Source organism: Oncorhynchus tshawytscha, linkage group LG26, assembly GCF_018296145.1.
Source record: "Oncorhynchus tshawytscha isolate Ot180627B linkage group LG26, Otsh_v2.0, whole genome shotgun sequence".
NCBI classification, from domain to species: Eukaryota; Metazoa; Chordata; class Actinopteri; order Salmoniformes; family Salmonidae; genus Oncorhynchus; species Oncorhynchus tshawytscha.
Window position 1 is genome coordinate 38,245,515 of NC_056454.1, and position 25,207 is coordinate 38,270,721.

Consider the following 25,207-nt stretch of genomic DNA (forward strand, 5'->3'; position numbering starts at 1 on the left):
CATCGGTGGTTCCCGGGCAGCAAGCTCGTCCTTTACTTCCTCCGATACTCCGTGCAGGAACATGTCGAACAGCGCTTCCGGGTTCTAGGCACTCTCAGCTGCCAACATACAGAAATCAACTGCATAGTTGATTCCCACACTGTGGGAGTCTTGCCGTAGCTGGAGTAACTTCCGGGTAGCCTCTCTCCCGGACAATGGAGCATCAAAAACTTTCTTCACCTCCGCCCCGTGTAACGGATGTGAAACGGCTAGCTAGTTAGTGGTGGTGCGCGCTAAATAGCGTTTCAGTCACTTGCTCTGAGACCTTGAAGTAGTGGTTCCCCTTGCTCTGCAAAAGCCGTGGCTTTTGTGGAGCGATGGGTAGCGATGCTTCGTGGGTGACTGTTGTTGATGTGTGCAGAGGATCCCTTGTTCGCGCCCAGGTATGGGCGAGGGGACGGTCTAAAGTTATACTGTTACATTGATGCTGTTGACCCGGATCACTGGTTGCTGCGGAAAAGGAGGAGGTCAAAAGGGGGGTGAGTGTAACGGATGTGAAACGGCTAGCTAGTTAGCGGTGGTGCGCGCTAAATTGCGTTTCAATCGGTGACGTCACTTGGTCTGAGACCTTGAGGTAGTGGTTCCCCTTGCTCTGCAAGGGACGCGGCTTTTGTGGAGCGATAGGTAACGATGCTTTGTGGGTGACTGTTGTTGATGTGTTCAGAGGGTCCCTGGTTCGTGCCCAGGTATGGGCGAGGGGACGGTCTAAAGTTATACTGTTACACACGCACTCCCCCAGACTGAAGCATATGGTCGACTGCTGTTCCCATATTGCCGTAGCCCAGGCAAGAGCCCTCCCGGACATTGCGTGAGCGGTCCAAGGGGAAGGAGGAGGGCTGCAGCTCGATGATGAGGGAACACTGAGCGAGAAACGCCCGACAGGTGCCCGACTCTCCATCGAAGTGTTCCGGGCGAGGTAAGCAGGGTTCCCGGGAAATCGGGGTGGCCGGGTTACTGAGGGACTGGGAAGTTGCCATAGTGGTAGGCTGCCTAACAGACAACCCGTGGAATTGCTCCAATAATGTGTTCAATGCGCGGTCATGACGTTTGGTCTGGAACCCTTCCATAAGACCATGAAGCAACTCCTTGTGCCTTCTAATGGTGGCTCCTTGGGAGGAGATGGCTTGCGGAGCTGGTCTGAGTCTGCAGGGTCTGTCATGGCCAGTTCGTACTGTCACAATTCAGGAGAAGACCCAGATGCATAAGGTGTCAAAGTAACAAAGTGTATTACTAGAACAGGGGGCTGGCAAAACGACAGGTCAATGGTAGGCAGAGGTCAGCAATCGAGATCAGAGTCCATAAGGTACAGAACAGCAGGCAGTCTCAGGGTCAGCGCAGGAAAAGGTCAATGAACCAGGGTGGTGTGACAAGGTACAGAATGGCAGGCAGGCTCAGGGTTAGGGCAGGCAGAATGGTCAAAAATGGGAAAACTAGAAAACAGGAACTAGAAAAAGAAAGGAGCAAGGGGAAAACACTGGTAGGCTTGACGAACAAAGCGAACTGGCAACAGACAAACAGAGAACACAGGTATAAATACAGTGGGGATAATGGGGAAAATGGGTGACACCTGGAGGGGGGTGGAGACAAGCACAAAGACAGGTGAAACAGATCAGTGTGTGACATTGAAATAACCCTTACCGTAACTTTTCTTTTTTCATTTTACCTTAACCGTTTTAAATGTCAACTTCAATGGGGTGACATCAGATTTGGGATCTCCCTTTCCATGCCTGTTATGGAGAGGAAGAGGATGCCCCTGGGAGAGGGAGTGCTTTGATCAACCAATCACACTCTCTTGACTAGCAGTGGATTACAAACAGTATACTTTAATAGAGGGCATCACAGCTATCTCTCTTGATCCTATCACCACACCACAGCTCCTTAGTCTGTTGAAATGTAAATATTCAATGTGTGTAATGCTATATGTATGTTTTATGTCTGTTTTGATATGTTTACCCTGTAAGACAGAACACCAAATACACATTTATATTTAGTGTTAAGCTAATGGACAATAGTTTTATTGTCTTATCAATTCCCAAAATACATTTCAACAGGATTTATTGTTTTCATATTTCATTCTTGGGTAAATTGTTACATTATTTTCATTCCAAATATATATGTACACACCGGCAGAGATTGTTCCAAGGTCAAAAGGAAATACAAACATAATATACAAACCTGTAATAAAACAAAACTGTAAGAAGCTGATGGAACTAGAAACATCAATACATTCTCCAGATGAGAATGACAGATAGAGCCATTGACATAATGTAAATGGTTAGTACGATGGATGATGCGAGAGGCAGAGCTCAGCAGCCAAGAGCGTGCCAGTTGCGCGTGCACATCTGTCGCGTAACCTACAACAGCAGCACAGAGTAGCACTACTGCACGCGCGCAAACAGATACCGGTTGGTTAATTCACACGGACTGTTTACCAAGAAAGCACTGTATCGTATCGTTCCTCTCTCTGTTGACAGTTTGTAAGCAACAGTGCAAAGCTGGAGGAACCAACTCAACAACCGCAACAGCAGTTGCCATGGACCGGGACAGAGAGGCAGCCTCCCCCTTGGACCGACGAACTAGCCGAAATGTCCCGGCACATCTACACCCGTCACGGTGCAGGCGATGGACTCCAGAAGGTAAAGTACCGCAATATAGTAGATACTCTGCTCTATCGGTTTCTGACTCTGTTCTCTTACTGCTGTTAATAAAACGTGTTAAATTCCCATTTTGTGTAATTAAGATTATCCTGTGGGATGACTACCAACTTCACTGCACCAAAATGGGGAAAGCATTCTCTATGAGGCTACCTACCTTCAGAAAGTTAGTTACAGATTCATGTTGTCTATATATTTATTTATTAATAGGCTAGTTTCTTTATTTTCTCACATTTGTGATCAACGCTCAATAATCCTTGGTACGTCATAAGCTTCGCGCTGTATGTGATGTAGTCGTGATCAGTGTGACGTTTAGCAGATGGTATGTGAATTTGATTGATGTGGTTTGAAATAGGGTATTTAATAATTCATCCATGTAGCTGGAATCCATTGATGAAGGGCAGACTGACTGAACACATGACCTAGTTTTACAGCCTCATACCAAAATATTAGAGCATCTTACATATGTAACATCTTACAGCAAATAGTAAACATGTAATATATAGGTTCTAAAAATGACACACTTGTTTTTAAGTTTTTAAGGCAGAAATAAAATGTGATGCAGGTGTATTTTCTCTGCAATAAGCTACATCCTTAGTTCTTATGAAAGGTCACCAGCTGAGCTAAAGGTTACCCATTAGTTTGGGGAGCCAATGCAAGTCTTCAGGTCTCAGCCAGAAGTGGACAGCAGGCTACACCGTTACAGACAGGATGGAAATGCATACATTAGGGATAGGCTATACCCAGGCACCTGATCACCTGTAGGGCCCCAGTGTTCCTTATGGTGCCCTTGTTGTCGTGCTGCAAAGTGAGTGACAGTGAGAATGATGTGTGTGTTTCTGGCTGTACCTACTCAGGTGAATAGAGGGACCTACTCCAGACGCAGCCGGCTAAAGAGGTCTGACGGGAGCACCAACTCCACCAGCTTCATCCTCAGACAGGTGAGAGAGACAGATGGGTAACACATTACTACTCAATTACAATAGATCCCTATGCAACAACGCGTTATCACAACGTTTTTACGAGTGTAATTACAGCATTACTACACAGTCAGGAGCAAAAATTGTATCGGGGCACAAATCCCACTACACTCTCTATGTTTGTCCAAAACAGGCTGTGCACAATACTTTAAACCATATTTGCTGATAGTTTTTCAGCAGTGACTGCTCTTGTAATCCACAACCAGTTGTGTTATCCAATTAACAGTTGCATACTGTCTGTACTACACCCTGTACAAAATGTATTGTCTGAAGGAAACATTCTGAATGGTTAAATTATTCTGGGATAAGAGAACGGTCAACGAGACCGATATTGCTTCAACATGGGGTTGTCACCTCTGTTGCAGGGGAGCCAGTGGCCTTGATTTGAGTGTTATCGGGAATTCACTTCCTCTCATTATCTCTGTATTCACTCTCTGTATTCACTACCATTCATCTATTCTTTTTTATGAACGATTGAGACATATTGTTATGGACAAAGTCATAGTTGTCTCAGCACCTGTGTTCAACTGTATAATAAATGTAAAATAGTCCTTCGGTGTAAAACTATTATTGTGTAATACAGAGGGGACCATTTGCTGCTGGACTGTGAGATCCAAACTAATGGGTTGCCTAGGGAACTGGCTTCCATCAAGGCTATTCAACAACACAAGGACACCTGAATGTTATTGCCTACCTTTGTTCTGCTTCTCTATCTCTCTGTCAGGGGGCTGGTCTATCACGTGTTAGCTAGTGCGTGTGTCTGTGTGTCTGTAAAGCTTAACAAATCAGGTTCAGTTTGGATGAGATAATTGACATGAACTACATACATGACAGATTTTCAGAGATAGTATGTCTACAGATTTGCTGACACTTATGACTGACTATGAAGGATGTTATGAAGTCTTGCACAGTTGTTTATAAAGCTTAATGAATGCATATATAAGGGGGGCTATGGTCAAGTGTTAAATATTACGTTATACACTGAGTGTGCAAAACATTAAGGACACCTTCCTAATATTGATTTGCATCTGCCCTTTTGCCCTCAGTACAGCCTCTACAAGGTGTCCAAAGCGTTCCACAGGGATGCTGGCCCATGTTGACTCTACAAGGTGTCCAAAGCGTTCCACAGGGATGCTGGCCCATGTTGACTCTACAAGGTGTCCAAAGCGTTCCACAGGGATGCTGGCCCTTGTTGACTCTACAAGGTGTCCAAAGCATTCCACAGGGATGCTGGCCCATGTTGACTCTACAAGGTGTCCAAAGCGTTCCACAGGGATGCTGGCCCATGTTGACTCTACAAGGTGTCCAAAGCATTCCACAGGGATGCTGGCCCATGTTGACTCTACAAGGTGTCCAAAGCATTCCACAGGGATGCTGGCCCTTGTTGACTCTACAAGGTGTCCAAAGCGTTCCACAGGGATGCTGGCCCATGTTGATTCTACAAGGTGTCCAAAGCGTTCCACAGGGATGCTGTTCTTAACTGACTTGCCTAGTTAAATAAAGGTTAAAAAAAGTAATAATTTAAGTCTTTGAATTGGAAGTAGAGCACAGTTTGTTCCATTCGCAGTTTATTTATCTCTGAAATGGTAAATGCTTATCCAGTTGTGTCTTGCAGACAGGCATCTCACGCTGTTTTCCAATGACAGAAGAATCTGTATGGGGAACTGGTATGATACGTGTGGGCCCCATTGAGGCATAAGGTTAGAGGGAAAAGACAGCTTCTCACAAGTCGTCTAGGTAGACAAGGCATGCATTATTCATTCAAAATACACACGCACGCACACACACACACACACACACACACACACACACACACACACACACACACACACACACACACACACACACACACACACACACACACACACACAGATATCCTGCACTGTTGCCTGGCTGACCTTCCTCAGTTTGCCCTCATAACACTATATAAATGGATGTTAGAGGCAACATCTGCCAGAAATGCCTAGTGACTCTTTCCAGAGTGGGGATTTACTGAGGATCTGCTTAATGATACAATCTGGGATCTGGGAATCTGTTCAATGGTCTTTTCAATGCTACTGTTTTGCTGAAAAACAAGTCCCAGATTGAATCTTTAATGGCCCACCTCAGGGAAAGTTGCTGGACTTATTACGAGTAATTCCTGTCCTAGAGCGGAAATTGTTATTCGGTTCCACCTCGAAGACTGACGCAGGCTGCTAATACGTATTCAGGCATTGGGGGTGGGAACGTTGTGTTGATTACTATGTAGCAGAGAAATAACATCAAATAGCGCACTGACTCACGGCTGTTACTGTAACTAGCTATCATGCTAACCTTAGCTAGCTCATCAAATTTATGTGTGTACCGTTTCAGAAAAAGACTACCAAGAGACGAGTCTCCGCTAAACTGTGCCTATATTAGGGGTTGACATGTTGAGGGTTGGCGTTTGTCTGACTCTGTCACGACTTCTGCCGAAGTCGATGCCTCTCCTTGTTCGGGCGGTGTTCGGCGGCTGATGTCCCCAGGCTTCTAGCCATCGCCGATCCATTTTTCATTTGTTTTGTCTCGTTTTCCCACACACCTGGTTCTCATTTCCCTCATTATGTGTTGTGTATTTAACCCTCTGTTTCCCCCATGTCTTTGTATTGAACAAAACACTATGTGTCTGACTTTGTGCTCAAAGGAATCACATTTTTCTGAAGACGACAGAAAAAGCTTGCCTGCCTCTCATAGTGCATCAAAATTATTTGAGCACGAGCTCAAATAGTACAGTCGTGGCCAAAAGTTTTGAGAATGACACAAATATTAATTTCCACAACGTTTTGTCCCCAAGTCATAAACCACTATGATGACACACCAAATGTGTTTGATGGATCACGGGAAAAGAGCAGGAATAGGCTTCTTTAGGCCACAGTCCGAGCTATATCTTCCAATGGTGCGACTAGTGTCGGCATCCAAAGATGATTAACGTTGACACCTATTGTAATTTGCTCCATGGCTCAGGCAACCAAGTACCAGAGACAGAAAAGGAAGCGAGACACCCCACTCGCTGTTTTTTTTCTGTTTCAATGAAAGTCAGTGAACTAGGTAGACCAGACCCAGCTGCTATTGTTTTGGTGTCTATGGGAGACCCACCCGTTTTGTAGACCGGAACTATTTAAAAAAAATAGTAAACGGCTTAGGTGAACAATCTTCATTGAACCACCATATTTCCTGTAGCTAAAGACGATCTATTATGTTGCCCAACTCAGTCGTGATTCACACATTTTTCAGGTGTTTCCGATTAATGAACAATGCCATGCTGGTGGGTGGTACCATTCAAATAAAACCCAACCCTAAAAAAAAACATGGGCAAAAATCATTTGAGCGTCATTTCATAGGAAAAGACACGTCATTGGCATGAATGTGCATGAAGAGGGCAGTTCGGTTTTGTCACTTCAAGCCCAAATATATCATACTTTGGCTATAACGATGACTTATTGACTTACATCATTGTGCAAAATCATGGGTAAGCTCCGCCGATCTTCTTTCAGCTTGAAAAAGTGGATTTCTACTGGTGTGGGCGTTCAAGGTGTTAGGGTTAGTCATGGATGAGCATGACAGTGTCTAGAGATGCAGATCTTGGGTGATCTTAAAAATGTACCCAACTCCACAGCCTGTTCAGGCCAGGGGTTGCTCTGAGCTGTGTGTTTGGACAGTAATCTCCTCACAGAAGAGAATGGTGTCTGAAGGGTGTTAGGGACAGAAAGAGAGGGTTAAGAGTATAATGAGGGAAGGATGGAGTGTTTCTGAGAGGTTTCTGAGAGAGGCTTAATGAGGAAAAAGAATCGAGCTAGAGAAGACAGAGTCAAGAGAGAGGAGAGGTAATGGACACGTTTGTGAAAAGTTTAAATGATTCAGACTGTCAAGCGATGCAGCAGCATCTAATGTGTTCATCTCTCACCCCCAGATGTTGTGTTGAACAGTGGCACGTGAGCTTCCTGTATCCAGATGTTGTGTTGAACAGTGGCACGTCAGCTTCCTGTATCCAGGTGTTGTGTTGAACAGTGACACGTCAGCTTCCTGTATCCAGATGTTGTGTTGAACAGTGGCACGTGAGCTTCCTGTATCCAGATGTTGTGTTGAACAGTGGCACGTGAGCTTCCTGTATCCAGATGTTGTGTTGAACAGTGGCACGTCAGCTTCCTGTATCCAGATGTTCAATGCTGGCTTTGTGATGGGATAGTCATAGAATTACAATGAGTCATTCAAGTTCTATGGGAAAATTACATGTTCCGATCTGACCTATGACCCTGATCACGTCTCTTAGTCTGGGCTCTGTCCCATGAACATATTTTTAGCTCACGACAACCCCTTCTTTACTGAAATAAAGAAAAGAGGACGTTAACAGACTGAAATTACATTGCGTCTTTGCGGGGTGTACCAACAATACTGTAAAATATGAGATAATCCCATCCCATGTGATTCCATGGTAGCAGGCTGACTTTAGTTGATCTGAGGTGGTATTAATGAGTCATAGACTGAATGAACAGTAGTTCCACAATCCGCATCACTGGCTAACTCTGTCTGACAACCTACCAGTTCTATTATTGTACACTACAGTATCAAAGACATCCCTGTTCAGTATTTGGTTCTGTTAAGTAGTGAGACATAAAATAAAACACTTTCCAAAGATGGGATCAATAAAGTACTACTCTACTGTTCTCTACTCTCTGCAGCTCCTTTGCCTAATTCAGTAGTGACTATACTCCGGTCACCTCTAAAACTTTCAGGTCTTCTGCACTGAGATGAAATCATTTATCTCATCCTAGGTACTGGACAGAAACTTCCAGCCATGATTTTTCTGGGGCTCAAAGGTTACGTCCATGACTGTCTTGAGTTGGGAAGGGAGGGTTCTTATTTAGATCTTCTAATTGAATGGGCTTCAACATTTATTCACCACTGAAATAAATCACAATTTGGGGTGCAGTGAAGTAGCGAAGTAGCGAAGTAGCGAAGTAGTGAAGCAGCGAAGCTCGTCTGAATTCACTGAATGTTGCCCGAGATGTAATTTCCTTTCTAAATCACAAAATGTGTCCCAAATGACCCAAATGGCACCCTATTCCCTCCTACATAGTGCACTACTTTTGAGCAGGGCCCATAGGGCTTGGTCGAAAGTAGTGCACTATATAGGGAATAGGGTGCCATTTGGGACTTAGACAATGTCTTAAATAAAACCATCCAGTTAGCCTATTTTTCTACTTTCAGTTATAGCATCAGCAGCTATTGGGAACTGATTACCTGTAGCTGAAAAATTAGGGACAGATGTAAATTAATCAGTATCCTGTGCTATAAACACACACACACAACTGTTGGTCATAATTACCATTTTATAAAGCACTGCTGCGAAAGCAAGAATCTCAAATCAACTGTATTGTGCACATCTGAACCAATAAAGATCTGATTGATTCACTGATGTTATTCACAGCTCATTAGATGACATTGCAAACAAACCAAAAAAGTATTACGGTAAGGCTTGATTTTCCCTCTTTAGTAGGTCGCCTGGCTGAACTCTGGAACAGTTTATTCAGGAGTTTCTTCTTCATGGGGCTATGGACACAGCTCTCCCACTTCTCACCTTTCTCACTCTCCTCTCCCCTCATCTTCTCACCCCATCTGCACCCTTTCACCTCCTCTCCTTACCCCCTCTTCACCCTCCAGTTCATCCCAAAGGTGTCCGATGGGGTTGAGGTCAGGGCTCTGTGCAGGCCAGTCAAGTTCTTCCACACCGATCTCAACAAATCATTTCTGTATGGACCTCGCATTGTGCACAGGGACATTGTCATGCTGAAAGAGGAAAGGGCCTTCCCCAAACTGTTGCCACAAGTTGGAAGCACAGAATCGTCTAGAATGTCACCCCTTTGGCTCAACTTACCCCACTCTCCCTTACATTGACATCTCATAGAGTGCATTGACAACAAAATCCTTGCCCTTTTGAAAATCTAATTTATTTTGAACCCTAATTCAGATTAGATATAAATACATTATAGTACAGTCAGGCAGAGTGTCAGCTCTTGGTGCAGCAGGGTTTCTCTCCCTGGACATCTGTAGTGCATGAATGCTCTCTGCTGCCTGCTTCTAGATACTACTGAACATAGGCCATATAATCTCACACCTTAGAATACTGTACGTTCAACTCAACTCTAATTTGAAGTTCTAGGTTGTTTTAGCTGGTCTTTATAGTCTGTATGTATTATGTAAGGTATAATCAACGAGGCTCTATGCGTTCTATGGAAAATAATGGACAACGTGGAAGGTGTGTTCCACGATGCTCTAGCAGGGTGGAACTGACCTTCCACAGGGTTGCATTATTTTCCAGTGAACGCATAGAGCCCTGAGTTGATTGTCCCTTTTATGCCATTGCTATAACTTAACAGAAGTGGGGGGTGGATCTCAGGGTTTACCACAGAGGTGGGGGGTGAATCTCAGGGGTTTACCACAGAGGTGTGGGGTGGATCTCAGGGGTTTACCACAGAGGTGGGAGGTGGATCTCAGGGGTTTACCACAGAGGTGGAGGGGTGTGGAAAGGATGGACACTCCTCTTCCTCCCCAGTATCCTAAAAGGGTGGGGTAGGAGAGACTCAAACCTGTCCGGGTGTAATTTTTTATATTTTCAAACTAGAGCAGTGGTTTTTCAACTATGGGTCAGGACTCAAAGTGGGGCCCTGGGCATGTGATCACACATTATTTCTTCTTAATTTGGGTTGTTGGAGGATGATTTGGGTCACAAGAGGACTGTTAATTTCTCATTTGGTTCTCGATCTAAAAATGTTGAAGAACCACTGAACCCCCCCCCCCAGCACTACACATCTGATTAAAATAACCAACTCATCATCAAGCTTTGATTATCTGAATCAGCTGTGTAATGCTAGGGCAAAACCAAAACGTGTGTCCAGGGGGGGTCCCAGGACCGACTTTGAGAGACCCTGGACTAGATGGCCAGTTTGTAGCAGTTGCACCTGCTGTAAGTCTCTTCATCACTAGAGGGCGACATTGCTCCAGTCTTCCACCATGCCTTTAGAAAGGAACCCACACAATGTGATGTGTTTCATTGCAATTTAACTTGATTAAAGCAAAGGGAAAGACTTGTTTGAAAATCTATACGTTTCTAGAAATGGAATCAGAAATTACCAAAAATATACCATGAGTATATTGCATCATTATAAAATAAAATAGATTTATGTCTAATTGTATATCACATGAGATTAGTCTATACACATTCATTTGTCTTTTTTGTTATATTTTTTTCTTAACCCTTTGATCCCTTCCAATTCTAATGACCTAGTGAATCTGTAGACTGCATGTTGGGTGTTTTATGGTCCCAGCGGGTCCATGAAGATGGTTTAACACAGAACCTGGGTATTGGAACACTGTGAGGATCAACACTGTGATGATTAACACTGTGTGGAACAACACTGTTAGGATCAACACTGTGAGGATCAACATGGGTCAAGATCCAATTTGTAATGATTCATGGATGGCATGATGCTGTGTGTGTGAATGATGTGACAGTGTGTGTGTGTGGCTGTTAAACTTGGGTGATTAGGTCAGGAGATCCTCACACACACACATACAAACACACACACACTCTCGCCTCTTCAGCAAGCCACCTTATGACAGAGAAAAAGAAAAAGAGGGGAAGAGGGGAGGGGATAAGGGTAAAGAAATAGGGAGGGGGATATAGGTAAAGAAATAGGGGAGGGGATAGAGGTAAAGAGAGAGGGGAGGGGGATAGAGGTAAAGAGAGAGAGGGGAGGGGGATAGAGGTACAGAGAGAGAGGGGAGGGATAGAGGTAAAGAGAGAGGGGAGGGGGATAGAGGTAAAGAGAGAGGGGGGGATAGAGAGAGAGAGGGGGAGGGGGATAGAGGTAAAGAGAGAGGGGAGGGGATAGAGGTAAAAGAGAGAGGGGAGGGGGATAGAGGTAAAGAGAGAGGGGAGGGGATAGAGGTAAAAAAAAAGAGAGAGGAGGAGGGGGGGATAGAGGTAAAGAGAGAGAGGGGAGGGGGATAGAGTTAAAGAGAGAGGGAGGGGATAGAGTTAAAGAGAGAGAGGAGAGGGGATAGAGGTAAAGAGAGAGGGGAGGGGATAGAGGTAAAGAGAGAGAGGGGAGGGGGATAGAGGTAAAGAGAGAGAGGGGAAGGGGATAGAGGTAAAGAGAGAGGGGAGGGGGATAGAGGTAAAGAGAGAGGGGAGGGGGATAGAGGTAAAGGGAGAGGGAAGGGGATAGAGGTAAAGAGAGAGAGGGAAGGGCGATAGAGAGAAAGAGGGAGGGATAGAGGTAAAGAGAGAGAGGGGAGGGGGATAGAGGTAAAGAGAGGGAAGGGGATAGAGGTAAAGAGAGAGAGGGGAGGGGATAGAGGTAAAGAGAGAGAGGGGAGGGAGATAGAGGTAAAGAGAGAGAGGGGAAGGGGATAGAGGTAAAGAGAGATGGGAGGGGGATAGAGATAAAGAAGAGAGAGAGAGAGAGAGGGGAGGGGATAGAGGTAAAAGAGAGAGGGGAGGGGATAGAGGTAAAGAGAGAGAGGGGAGGGAGGATAGAGGTAAAGAGAGAGAGGGGAAGGGGATAGAGGTAAAGAGAGAGGGGAGGGGATAGAGGTAAAGAGTGAAAGAGAGAGAGATGGAGAGAATACAACACAGGGTATTAGACACTGGTGAAGAAATACAAGAAACCACTGTCAGAGGTGGAGGGGAAAGTCAGCTGCTCTCAAGCTACAGACCCTCCTCTTCTCCCGTACCTCTTCCCTTCCTATCCCCTCATCTCCTTTCCTTTTCTCTCACTTCCTTATTCACCATCAGTGAGAATGCTCTTCCAAGCTGACTGGAGCATGAAGCAGCCAATCAGAAGCCTGCCCCCCTGCTCTGTCATCAGCCTGTGATTGAGGAATGGTTGGCTCTCCTCTCCTGCTCTCTGTTTGGAAGGGAGATAAAATGCCAGGTCTGGATCTAGACAGCAGCATCTGAGGATAACTGAAGCTCTGCGTTGCCTTATTAAGATGATGGAAATAAGGACAATTCTTTAAGCTAGGGGGGAAAACCATCTATTTCACCATCAAGGCTCAGGGAGGAGAACAATAAGAAAAACTCCACCTGTTTCTCATTTCTGCTTTAGTGTTGTTGTTTTCTAGAGGGAATGTAACCCCTGTTAATCCATCTCTGGTGCTTCAAGCCATCCTTGCTATTTTTGTCAATTCTCAAGAGGTGCTTGTTGGAATATCAAACCTCCATGTATGATAATTTGTACCTACATGGATTGGAAGACTCGGAGGCGGTGAGTAATGGGGTGTAGTGTAAGGGTAGACCATGTAAGCAGTGGTAACTGCCTGTACGGTGCTGTTATTCTCTCATTGTTTGCGTGTGTGAGAGAGAGAGGGAGAGAGCGAGAGAGAGAGAGATGCCTGTGTATTGACAGAACCACACAGTTGATGCTGGTTGAACATGCAAACACACACACACACACACACAGGGTGGGGGGAGGCTGGAGATTCAGCTTGTATATTATGTTTCCTCTGTTGAGTTGGAACAGAGTAGGTGGGTGGACCATGGAGGGGAGGGGAGGTGTGGGGAGGGGGAGAAGAGGGGGAGAGGAGAGGGAGAGGAGGGGAGGGGGAGAGGAGGGATGGAGGGAAGGGGGGATGAGATAAGAGGGACGCATGTGTCTCTGTGTTACTGTCATCTCCTAACTGCACGGTTCTCTTGGTTCTCTGTAGGTTCTCTTGGTTCTCTGTAGGTTCTCTTGGTTCTCTGTAGGTTCTCTTGGTTCTCTGTAGGTTCTCTTGGTTCTCTGTAGGTTATCTTGGTCCTCTGTAGGTTATCTTGGTCCTCTGTAGGTTATCTTGGTCCTCTGTAGGTCCTCTTGGTTCTCTGTAGGTTCTCTTGGTTCTCTGTAGGTTCTCTTGGTTCTCTGTAGGTTGCCTTGGTTCTCTGTAGGTTCTCTTGGTTCTCTGTAGGTTGTCTTGGTTCTATGTAGGTTCTCTGCACAGTTCTCTGTAGCTTCTCTGTACGGTTCTCTGTATGGCTTTGTGTGATGCCACTGAAGGAGAACAGGCAGAGGAACCATTCCTTCATTCCATATCATTGAACACTGATCTGGACATACAGGGCTCTCTCTCTCGACCATCTACCATGCCTGTGGATGACTGATTAGCCAGTAAATGTTGTAACTCTCGCTGTGTGTGTGTTTAGCCAGCTGAGCCCTAGCCTTCCCTTTAAGGTTGTGATTGTGTGTGTGTTTAGCCAGCCGAGCCCTAGCCTTCCCTTTAAGGTTGTGATTGTGTGTGTGTTTAGCCAGCCGAGCCCTAGCCTTCCCTTTAAGGTTGTGATTGTGTGTGTGTTTAGCCACCCGAGCCCTAGCCTTCCCTTTAAGGTTGTGATTGTGTGTGTGTTTAGCCAGCCAAGCCCTAGCCTTCCCTTTAAGGTTGTGATTGTGTGTGTGTTTAGCCAGCCGAGCCCTAGCCTTCCCTTTAAGGTTGTGATTGTGTGTGTGTTTAGCCAGTCGAGCCCTAGCCTTCCCTTTAAGGTTGTGATTGTGTGTGTGTTTAGCCACCCGAGCCCTAGCCTTCCCTTTAAGGTTGTGATTGTGTGTGTGTTTAGCCACCCGAGCCCTAGCCTTCCCTTTAAGGTTGTGATTGTGTGTGTGTTTAGCCAGCCGAGCCCTAGCCTTCCCTTTAAGGTTGTGATTGTGTGTGTGTTTAGCCAGCCGAGCCCTAGCCTTCCCTTTAAGGTTGTGATTGTGTGTGTGTTTAGCCAGTCGAGCCCTAGCCTTCCCTTTAAGGTTGTGATTGTGTGTGTGTTTAGCCAGCCGAGCCCTAGCCTTCCCTTTAAGGTTGTGATTGTGTGTGTGTTTAGCCAGCCGAGCCCTAGCCTTCCCTTTAAGGTTGTGATTGTGTGTGTGTTTAGCCAGCCGAGCCCTAGCCTTCCCTTTAAGGTTGTGATTGTGTGTGTGTTTAGCCAGCCAAGCCCTAGCCTTCCCTTTAAGGTTGTGATTGTGTGTGTGTTTAGCCAGCCGAGCCCTAGCCTTCCCTTTAAGGTTGTGATTGTGTGTGTGTTTAGCCAGTCGAGCCCTAGCCTTCCCTTTAAGGTTGTGATTGTGTGTGTGTTTAGCCACCCGAGCCCTAGCCTTCCCTTTAAGGTTGTGATTGTGTGTGTGTTTAGCCACCCGAGCCCTAGCCTTCCCTTTAAGGTTGTGATTGTGTGTGTGTTTAGCCAGCCGAGCACTAGCCTTCCCTTTAAGGTTGTGATTGTGTGTGTGTTTAGCCAGCCGAGCCCTAGCCTTCCCTTTAAGGTTGTGATTGTGTGTGTGTTTAGCCAGTCGAGCCCTAGCCTTCCCTTTAAGGTTGTGATTGTGTGTGTGTTTAGCCAGCCGAGCCCTAGCCTTCCCTTTAAGGTTGTGATTGTGTGTGTGTTTAGCCAGCCGAGCCCTAGCCTTCCCTTTAAGGTTGTGATTGCTTAATGTATCCTTCTGTAGCCCCTTGGAACAGAGAGCTGCAAACATTTTGTCTCATTTAAAAGGAAAGCTTCTCACCATTTTCCTTCTCTCGCTCTGTTGTTTTCTCCTCTCACTCTCTTTCTATCCGAGGGAAAAGTGTAGTAAAGACAACACACACATAGGAATGCCGACGATCAAAGAACCTTGAGGTCTAAAACACAGAGCAATGCCGCAGTCCTATCAGTGCATGGAGATAGTGTCTGTCGACCTACGCAGAGCTACAATAGGTCTTCATAAACACAACCATTATCCTCCATTGCTATGGAGCAACCCAGCTTTACGTTGACGTGTGATGGGGATCAGTAAGAGAGCCCTGTGTTGTGGCTTGGTGGGGAGTGTAGGGAGGGAAAGGGGAGTATAGATTCACACTGAGCAGGGATCTAACAGGCCTTTTTACACTATCCCTCCATCTGTCTTCCAGTACACTGAAATTACACTGTTATTACACTACTATTATACGGGCATGAACCTTTTCTATTGCTGTATGTTCTATTGCTGTATGTTCTACTGCTGTATGTTCTACTGCTGTATGTTCTATTGCTGTATGTTCTACTGCTGTATGTTCTATTGCTGTATGTTCTACTGCTGTATGTTCTACTGCTGTATGTTCTACTGCTGTATGTTCTATTGCTGTATGTTCTACTGCTGTATGTTCTATTGCTGTATGTTCTACTGCTGTATGTTCTACTGCTGTATGTTCTACTGCTGTATGTTCTACTGCTGTATGTTCTACTGCTGTATGTTCTACTGCTGTATGTTCTATTGCTGTATGTTCTACTGCTGTATGTTCTACTGCTGTATGTTCTACTGCTGTATGTTCTACTGCTGTATGTTCTACTGCTGTATGTTCTATTGCTGTATGTTCTACTGCTGTATGTTCTATTGCTGTATGTTCTACTGCTGTATCCTCAAGATCTGTCCAAGTCTATTTGTTTGTGTCATCTGTTCTGTGAGAGGACGTCTCGTTGTTTCTTCTCCAAGGCATCTCTGCTCCAGAATAGCTCCTATATTCCTGTAGACTGTTGTTCTTAGTGCTTATCACAGGTCTGTAGGTGTCAGTGGCTGCCGTTTTCGGAAGTGAGACGGTAGACGATACAGAGTGAATTGTTTTGAAGATGCAAAGAGATACAACAACATTCTGGACTTTATCAGTGCATCTGCCAGCTTCGCTTTTCTCCCCAGAAAGGGTGGTACAAATCGGACCCCTCTGCGTGGGCATCGACTGTAGTGCAATGTTGTGCCACCGGCTAGGGCCAGCCAGGGTCGGGCCAGCCAGGGTCGGGCCAGCCAGGGTCGGGCCAGCCAGGGCCAGCCAGGGTCGGGCCAGCCAGGGTCAGGGCCAGCCAGGGTCGGACCAGCCAGGGTCAGGGCCAGCCAGGGTCGGGCCAGCCAGGGCCAGCCAGGGTCGGGCCAGCCAGGGTCAGGGCCAGCCAAGGTCAGGGCCAGCCAGGGTCGGACCAGCCAGGGTCAGGGCCAGCCAGGGTCAGGGCCAGCCAGGGTCGGACCAGCCAGGGTCAGGGCCAGCCAGGGTCGGGCCAGCCAGGGTCGGGCCAGCCAGGGTCAGGGCCAGCCATTGTCAGGGCCAGCCAGGGTCAGGGCCAGCCAGGGTCGGGCCAGCCAGGGTCAGGGCCAGCCAGGGTCGGGCCAGCCAGGGTCGGGCCAGCCAGGGTCAGGGCCAGCCAGGGTCGGGCCAGCCAGGGTCGGGCCAGCCAGGGTCAGGGCCAGCCAGGGTCAGGGCCAGCCAGGGTCGGAGATGCTAATGTCATTTTTCATTTGTAGAGGAAACAGTTCCAGGATATGGTTTGCTGGAGTGTGTTCAAGCCAAGCACTGCAGCTCCGTTCGGAAATGCGTCAAATATGGTGACACACTGGCTGATGGATGAATCAGACTCCCCCCCCACTCAGCAAGCTGTTAGAGCTGCTGTAGGAGCAATCATCATACGGGAAAACACATTTCCCAAAACTTACATTTCCATTTAAAGATGGAATCCACAGTAGGGGAAACAGCGCCACTGACCACCCCTCAAACATTGTTATTGTTTTGTAGAAGAAGCAGAGGTGGGAGTGCTGGGGGAGGTGGGAGTGCTGGGGGAGGTGGGAGTGCTGGGGGAGGTGGGGAGTGTTGAGGGAAGTGGGAGTGCTGGGGGAGGTGGGGAGTGCTGGGGGGGGAGGTGGGGAGTGCTGAGGGAAGTGGGAGTGCTGGGGGGGGAAGTGGGAGTGCTGAGGGAAGTGGGAGTGCTGAGGGAAGTGGGAGTGCTGAGCAAAGTGGGAGTGCTGGGGGAGGTGGGAGTGCTGGGGCAAGTGGAAGTGCTGAGAGAGGTGGGAGTGCTGGGGGAGGTGGGAGTGCTGGGGGAAGTGGGAGTGCTGGGGGAGGTGGGAGTGCTGGGGGAGGTGGGAGTGCTGGGGGAGGTGGGAGTGCTGGGGAGGTGGGAGTGCTGAGGGAAGTGGGAGTGCTGAGCGAAGTGGGAGTGCTGGGGGAGGTGGGAGTGCTGAGGGAAGTGGGAGTGCTGAGCGAAGTGGGAGTGCTGGGTGAGGTGGGGAGTGCTTAGGGAAGTGGGAGTGCTGAGGGAGGTGGGGAGTGCTGAGGGAGGTAGGGAGTGCTGGGGGAGGTGGGAGTGCTGAGGGAGGTGGGAGTGCTGGGGGAGGTGGGGAGTGCTGTGGGAGGTGGGGAGTGCTGGGGAAGGTGGGAGTGCTGGGGAGGTGGGATTGCTGGGGGAGGTGGGAGTGCTGGGGAAGGTGGGAGTGCTGGGGGAGGTGGGATTGCTGGGGGAGGTGGGAGTGCTGCTGGGGGAGGTGGGATTGCTGGGGGAGGTGGGGAGTGCTGAGGGAAGTGGGGAGTGCTGGGGAGGTGGGGAGTGCTGGGGAGGTGGGGAGTGCTGAGCGAAGTGGGAGTGCTGGGGAGGTGGGGAGTGCTGAGGGAGGTGGGAAGCTGGGAGTGCTGGGGAGGTGGGGAGTGCTGAGCGAAGTGGGAGTGCTGGGGGGGTGGGGAGTGCTGGGGGAGGTGGGGAGTGCTGGGGGAGGTGGGGATTGCTGGGGGAGGTGGGAGTGCTGAGGGAAGTGGGAGTGCTGAGTGAAGTGGGAGTGCTGGGAGGGGGGAGGTGGGGAGTGCTGGGGGAGGTGGGAGTGCTGAGGGAAGTGGGAGTGCTGAGGAAGTGGGAGTGCTGGGTGAGGTGGGGAGTGCTGCTGGGGGAGGTGGGAGTGCTGAGGGAAGTGGGAGTGCTGAGCGAAGTGGGAGTGCTGGGTGAGGTGGGGAGTGCTGAGGGAGGTGGGAGTGCTGAGGGAAGTGGGAGTGCTGAGTGCTGGGGAGGTGGGGAGTGGGGGGGAGGTGGGAGTGCTGAGGGAAGTGGGAGTGCTGAGCGAAGTGGGAGTGCTGGGGAGGGGGGAGGTGGGATTGCTGGGGGAGGTGGGAGTGCTGGGGAGGTGGTGGGGATTGCTGGGGGGAGGTGGGGGTGGGGAGTGCTGAGGGAGGTAGGGAGTGCTGGGGGAGGTGGGAGTGCTGAGGGAAGTGGGGAGTGCTGGGGAGGTGGGGAGTGCTGGGGAGGTGGGGAGTGCTGAGTGCTGGGGAGGTGGGAGTGCTGGGAGTGCTGGGGAGGTGGGAGTGCTGAGGAAGTGGGAGTGCTGGGGAGGTGGGGAGTGCTGAGGAAGTGGGAGTGCTGGGTGGGGGTGGGGAGTGCTGGGGGAGGTGGGGAGTGCTGGGGGAGGTGGGGAGTGCTGGGGGGGGAGGTGGGAGTGCTGGGGGAAGTGGGATTGCTGGGGGAGGTGGGAGTGCTGGGGAGATGGGAGTGCTGGGGAAGGTGGGAGTGCTGGGGGAAATGGAATTGCTAGTGGGAAGGTGGGAATGCTGGGGGAGATGGGATTGCTGGGGGAGGTGGGAGTGCTGGGGAGGTGGGATTGCTGGGGGAGGTGGGGAGTGCTGAGGAGTTAGGGAGTGCTGGGGGAGGTGGGAGTGCTGAGGGAGGTGGGATTGCTGGGGGAGGTGGGAGTGCTGGGAGAGGTGGGGAGTGCTGAGTGAAGTGGGAGTGCTGGGGAGGTGGGGAGTGCTGAGAGAAGTGGGAGTGCTGGGGGTGGGGAGTGCTGGGGAGGTGGGGATTGCTGGGGGAGGTGGGAGTGCTGAGGGAAGTGGGAGTGCTGAGGAAGTGGGAGTGCTGGGGGAGGTGGGGAGTGCTGGGGGGGAGGTGGGAGTGCTGAGGAAGTGGGAGTGCTGAGTGAAGTGGGAGTGCTGGGGAGGTGGGGAGTGCTTGGGGATGTGGGGAGTGCTGAGCAAAGTGGGAGTGCTGGGGGAGGTGGGGAGTGCTGGGGGGGGAGTTGGGAGTGCTGAGGGAAGTGGGAGTGCTGAGCAAAGTGGGAGTGCTGGGGGAGGTGGGGAGTGCTGGGGGAGGTGGGAGTGCTGAGGGAAGTGGGAGTGCTGAGGAGGAGGTGGGGAGTGCTGGGGGAGGTGGGAGTGCTGGGGGAGGTGGGATTGCTGGGGGAGGTGGGAGTGCTGAGGGAAGTGGGAGTGCTGAGCGAAGTGGGAGTGCTGGGGGAGGTGGGAGTGCTGGGGGAGGTGGGAGTGCTGGGGGAGGTGGGATTGCTGGGGAGGTGGGAGTGCTGGGGAAGGTGGGAGTGCTGGGGGAGATGGGATTGCTGGGGGAGGTGGGAGTGCTGGGGGAGATGGGATTGCTGAGGGGGGGAGGTGGGGGTGCTGGGGCAGGTGGGAGTGCTGGGGAGGTGGGGAGTGCTGGGGAGGTGGGGAGTGCTGGGGAGTTGGGGAATGCTGAGCGAAGTGGGAGTGCTGGGGAGGTGGGGAGTGCTGGGGGGAGGTGGGAGTGCTGAGGGAAGTGGGAGTGCTGAGCGAAGTGCTGGGGTGGGTGCTGGGGGAGGTGGGAGTGCTGGGGGAGGTGGGGAGTGCTGGGGAGGTGGGGAGTGCTGGGGAGGTGGTGAATGCTGAGCGAAGTGGGAGTGCTGGGGGGAGGTGGGGAGTGCTGGGGGAGGTGGGGAGTGCTGAGGGAAGTGGGAGTGCTGAGGGAGGTGGGAGTGCTGGGGGAGATGGGAGTGCTGGGGAGGAGGGAGTGCTGGGGGAGGTGGGAGTGCTGGGGGAGGTGGGAGTGCTGAGAGAGGTGGGTGTGCTTGCAGAGGTGCGGAGTGCTGGGGGAGGTGTGGAGTGCTGGGGGAGGTCGGAGTGCTGGCAGAGGTTGGGAGTGCTGAGGGAGGTGTGAGTGCTGGGGGAGGTTGGGAGTGCTGGGGGAGGTTGGGATTGCTGCCGGAGGTGCGGAGTGCTGAGGGAGTGTCGCGCATCAATAATTTTTTTGCAGTACATATACTGGCATGCTGCTGTTCTGTCACGTCTGCAATGATATCCGAGGGGAAAAAACTGTGTTTGTTGTTTGCAGTAATTACTTTGTTGTAATATCGCAAACGGACGTGGCAGTTTCACCATTAAGGATTCTAGCTTTAAATAGATGGAGGTCCATTCCTGTTTTAGGGGCGATGGATCGTTCATATCATCTGGCACAATGACAGTTAAGGTACCACAGTTAGCTGCTGTACTCAGTCCTCAGACACTGTCTACACTGTGTCACCTGTCAAATGCTTTGTCTTTGACCAATGTTAGTCTGTCCACGAGAGATGAACATAAAGGGTATTGTAACTTCTGTCAAAGACTTTTCGATGGAAACACTAACGAGCAACAGTTGTTCTGGTGCGCTAGTTTTTAGTCACTGATTAGTTGGACAAGTCACAATCTAGCAGGTGTGAGCATCATTAGAATTTACAAAGGGGAAGGGACATTTGGCCCATAGACTTGCATATCAAAGGGGGTTGAGCTACTGCCCCACTTCTGCTCCTGGTTCTAGTATCTTATCACATACATCTCCTTAGGAACTTAATCGAGCATCTGACCCAATTACGCACAATTTTAATAAATAGGAGATTAGTAAATACTCTACCACAATGTAACTACTGTAACTACTAATTACAATTTTGCAGATTAATAACACTGGAGTGATAAATGATCAGATGGTCATGTACAGGTAGAGATATTGGTGTGCAAAAGAGCAGAAAAGTAAATAAATAAAAACAGTATGGGGATGAGGTAGGTAAAAATGGGTGGGCTATTTACCGATAGACTATGTACAGCTGCAGCGATCGGTTAACTGCTCAGACAGCAGATGTTTGAAGTTGGTGAGGGAGATAAAAGTCTCCAACTTCAGCGATTTTTGCAATTCGTTCCAGTCACAGGCAGCAGAAAACTGGAACGAAAGGCGGCCAAATGAGGTGTTGGCTTTAGGGATGATCAGTGAGATACACCTGCTGGAGCGTGTGTTACGGATGGGTGTTGCCATCGTGACCAGTGAACTGAGATAAGGCGGAGCTTTACCTAGCATGGACTTGTAGATGACCTGGAGCCAGTGGGTCTGGTGACGAATATGTAGCGAGGGCCAGCCGCCTAGAGCATACAAGTCGCAGTGGTGGGTGGTATAAGGTGCTTTAGTGACAAAACGGATGGCACTGTGATAAACTGCATCCAGTTTGCTGAGTAGAGTGTTGGAAGCAATTTTGTAGATGACATCGCCGAAGTCGAGGATCGGTAGGATCGGTGCGGAATAGAAAGCCGATTCTTGATTTGATTTTCGATTGGAGATGTTTGATATGAGTCTGGAAGGAGAGTTTACAGTCTAGCCAGACACCTAGGTACTTATAGATGTCCACATATTCAAGGTCGGAAGCATCCAGGGTGGTGATGCTGGTCAGGCGTGCAGGCAGCGAACGGTTGAAAAGCATGCATTTGGTTTTACTAGCGTTTAAGAGCAGTTGGAGGCCACGGAAGGAGTGTTGTATGGCATTGAAGCTCGTTTGGAGGTTAGATAGCACAGTGTCCAAGGACGGGCCGGAAGCATATAGAATGGTGTCGTCTGCGTAGAGGTGGATCAGGGAATCGCCCGCAGCAAGAGCAACATCATTGATATATACAGAGAAAAGAGTCGACCCGAGGATTGAACCCTGTGGCACCCCCATAGAGACTGCCAGAGGACCGGACAGCATGCCCTCCGATTTGACACACTGAACTCTGTCTGCAAAGTAATTGGTGAACCAGGCAAGGCAGTCATCCGAAAAACCGAGGCTACTGAGTCTGCCGATAAGAATATGGTGATTGACAGAGTCGAAAGCCTTGGCAAGGTCGATGAAGACGGCTGCACAGTACTGTCTTTTATCGATGGCGGTTATGATATCGTTTAGTACCTTGAGCGTGGCTGAGGTGCACCCGTGACCAGCTCGGAAACCCGATTGCACAGCGGAGAAGGTACGGTGGGATTCGAGATGGTCAGTGACCTGTTTGTTGACTTGGCTTTCGAAGACCTTAGATAGGCAGGGCAGGATGGATATAGGTCTTTAACAGTTTGGGTCCAGGGTGTCTCCCCCTTTGAAGAGGGGGATGACTGCGGCAGCTTTCCAATCCTTGGGGATCTCAGACGATATGAAAGAGAGGTTGAACAGGCTGGTAATAGGGGTTGCGACAATGGCGGCGGATAGTTTCAGAAATAGAGGGTCCAGATTGTCAAGCCCAGCTGATTTGTACGGGTCCAGGTTTAGCAGCTCTTTCAGAACATCTGCTATCTGGATTTGGGTAAAGGAGAACCTGGAGAGGCTTGGGCGAGTAGCTGCGGGGGGGGGCGGAGCTGTTGGCTGAGGTTGGAGTAGCCAGGCGGAAGGCATGGCCAGCTGTTGGGAAATGCTTGTTGAAGTTTTCGATAATCATGGATTTATCGGTGGTGACCGTGTTACCTAGCCTCAGTGCAGTGGGCAGCTGGGAGGAGGTGCTCTTGTTCTCCATGGACTTCACAGTGTCCCAGAACCTTTTGGAGTTGGAGCTACAGGATGCAAACTTCTGCCTGAAGAAGCTGGCCTTAGCTTTCCTGACTGACTGCGTGTATTGGTTCCTGACTTCCCTGAACAGTTGCATATCGCGGGGACTATTCGATGCTATTGCAGTCCGCCACAGGATATTTTTGTGCTGGTCGAGGGCAGTCAGGTCTGGAGGGAACCATGGGCTGTATCTGTTCTTAGTTCTGCATTTTTTGAATGGAGCATGCTTATCTAAAATGGTGAGGAAGTTAATTTTAAAGAATGACCAGGCATCCTCAACTGACGGGATGAGGTCAATGTCCTTCCAGGATACCCGGGCCAGGTCGATTAGAAAGGCCTGCTCACAGAAGTGTTTTAGGGAGCGTTTGACAGTGATGAGGGGTGGTCGTTTGACTGCGGCTCCGTAGCGGATACAGGCAATGAGGCAGTGATCGCTGAGATCCTGGTTGAAGACAGCAGAGGTGTATTTGGAGGGCCAGTTGGTCAGGATGACGTCTATGAGGGTGCCCTTGTTTACAGATTTAAGGTTGTACCTGGTGGGTTCCTTGATGATTTGTGTGAGATTGAGGGCATCTAGCTTAGATTGTAGGACTGCCGAGGTGTTAAGCATATCCCAGTTTAGGTCACCTAACAGAACAAACTCTGAAGCTAGATGGGGGGCGATCAATTCACAAATGGTGTCCAGGGCACAGCTGGGAGCTGAGGGGGGTCGGTAGTAGGCGGCATTAGTGAGAGACTTATTTCTGGAGAGAGTAATTTTCAAAATTAGTAGTTCGAACTGTTTGGGTATGGACCTGGAAAGTATGACATCACTTTGCAGGCTCTCTCTGCAGTAAACTGCAACTCCTCCCCCTTTGGCAGTTCTATCTTGACGGAAAATGTTATAGTTGGGTATGGAAATCTCAGAATTTTTGGTGGCCTTCCTGAGCCAGGATTCAGACACGGCAATATATAAAGTGATCCAGGATAGAAAGTGATCCAGCATATAAAGTGATCCAGGATATAAAGTGATCCAGGATATAAAGTGATCCAGGACATAAAGTGATCCAGGATATAAAGTGATCCAGGATATAAAGTGATCCAGGATATAAAGTGATCCAGGATATAAAGTGATCCAGGACATAAAGTGATCCAGGATATAAAGTGATCCAGGATATAAAGTGATCCAGAATATAAAGTGATCCAGGATATAAAGTGATCCAGAATATAAAGTGATGCAGGATTGAAAGTGATCCAAGATATATAAAGTGATCCAGAATATAAAGTGATCCAGGATATAAAGTGATCCAGGATATAAAGTGATCCAGGATATAAAGTGATCCAGGATATAAAGTGATCCAGAATATAAAGTGATCCAGGATATAAAGTGATCCAGGACATAACGTGATCCAGGATATAAAGTGATCCAGGATATAAAGTGATCCAGGATATAAAGTGATCCAGAATATAAAGTGATCCAGGACATAAAGTGATCCAGGATATAAAGTGATCCAGGATATAAAGTGATCCAGAATATAAAGTGATCCAGGATATAAAGTGATCCAGAATATAAAGTGATGCAGGATTGAAAGTGATCCCAGATATAAAGTGATCCAGGATATAAAGTGATGCAGGATATAAAGTCATCCAGGATATAAAGTGATCCAGGATATAAAGTGATCCAGGATATAAAGTGATCCAGGATATAAAGTGATCCAGGATGGAGTTACTGTATTGGTAGTTAGACAGGGAGAGAGAGAGGGCATGAGTGGTTCTCTGAGAGCTTCAGACTGACTGGGATCAGATAGGAGCTGGAGCAGAGGACAGAGCACAGAGGACAGAGGACAGAGCACACAGGACAGAGCGCAGAGGACAGAGAACAGAAGACAGAGAACAGAGGACAGAGCACAGAAGACAGAGGACAGAGCACAGAAGACAGAGGACAGAGCACAGAAGACAGAGGACAGAGCACAGAGGACAGAGCACAGAGGACAGAAGACAGAGAACAGAGGACAGAAGACAGAGCACAGAGGACAGAAGACAGAGCACAGAAGACAGAGGACAGAAGACAGAGCACAGAGGACAGAAGACAGAGCACAGAGGACAGAAGACAGAGGACAGAAGACAGAGGACAGAAGACAGAGGACAGAGCACAGAGGACAGAAGACAGAGGACAGAGCACAGAGGACAGAAGACAGAGCACAGAGGA

General features: G+C 48.9%; 1 protein-coding gene across 2 annotated transcripts in view; it reads left to right on the forward strand.

Annotated features, from left to right (window-relative positions):
• Positions 1 to 2,407: 2,407 nt before the first annotated feature.
• Positions 2,408 to 25,207, forward strand: part of LOC112225596 (voltage-dependent L-type calcium channel subunit beta-4-like) — a 73,313-nt gene continuing 50,513 nt past the window's right edge. The window contains exons 1-2 of one of the 2 annotated variants that reach the window (XM_024389689.2): positions 2,408 to 2,675; positions 3,551 to 3,634. In XM_024389689.2, coding sequence (XP_024245457.1) covers positions 2,625 to 2,675; positions 3,551 to 3,634 — 135 coding nt within the window. In that variant the 5' untranslated portion in view covers positions 2,408 to 2,624. Of the gene's footprint in view, positions 2,676 to 3,550; positions 3,635 to 12,567; positions 12,961 to 25,207 lie in introns of those variants that run through there. The other variant, XM_042306872.1, reaches the window with a different exon arrangement.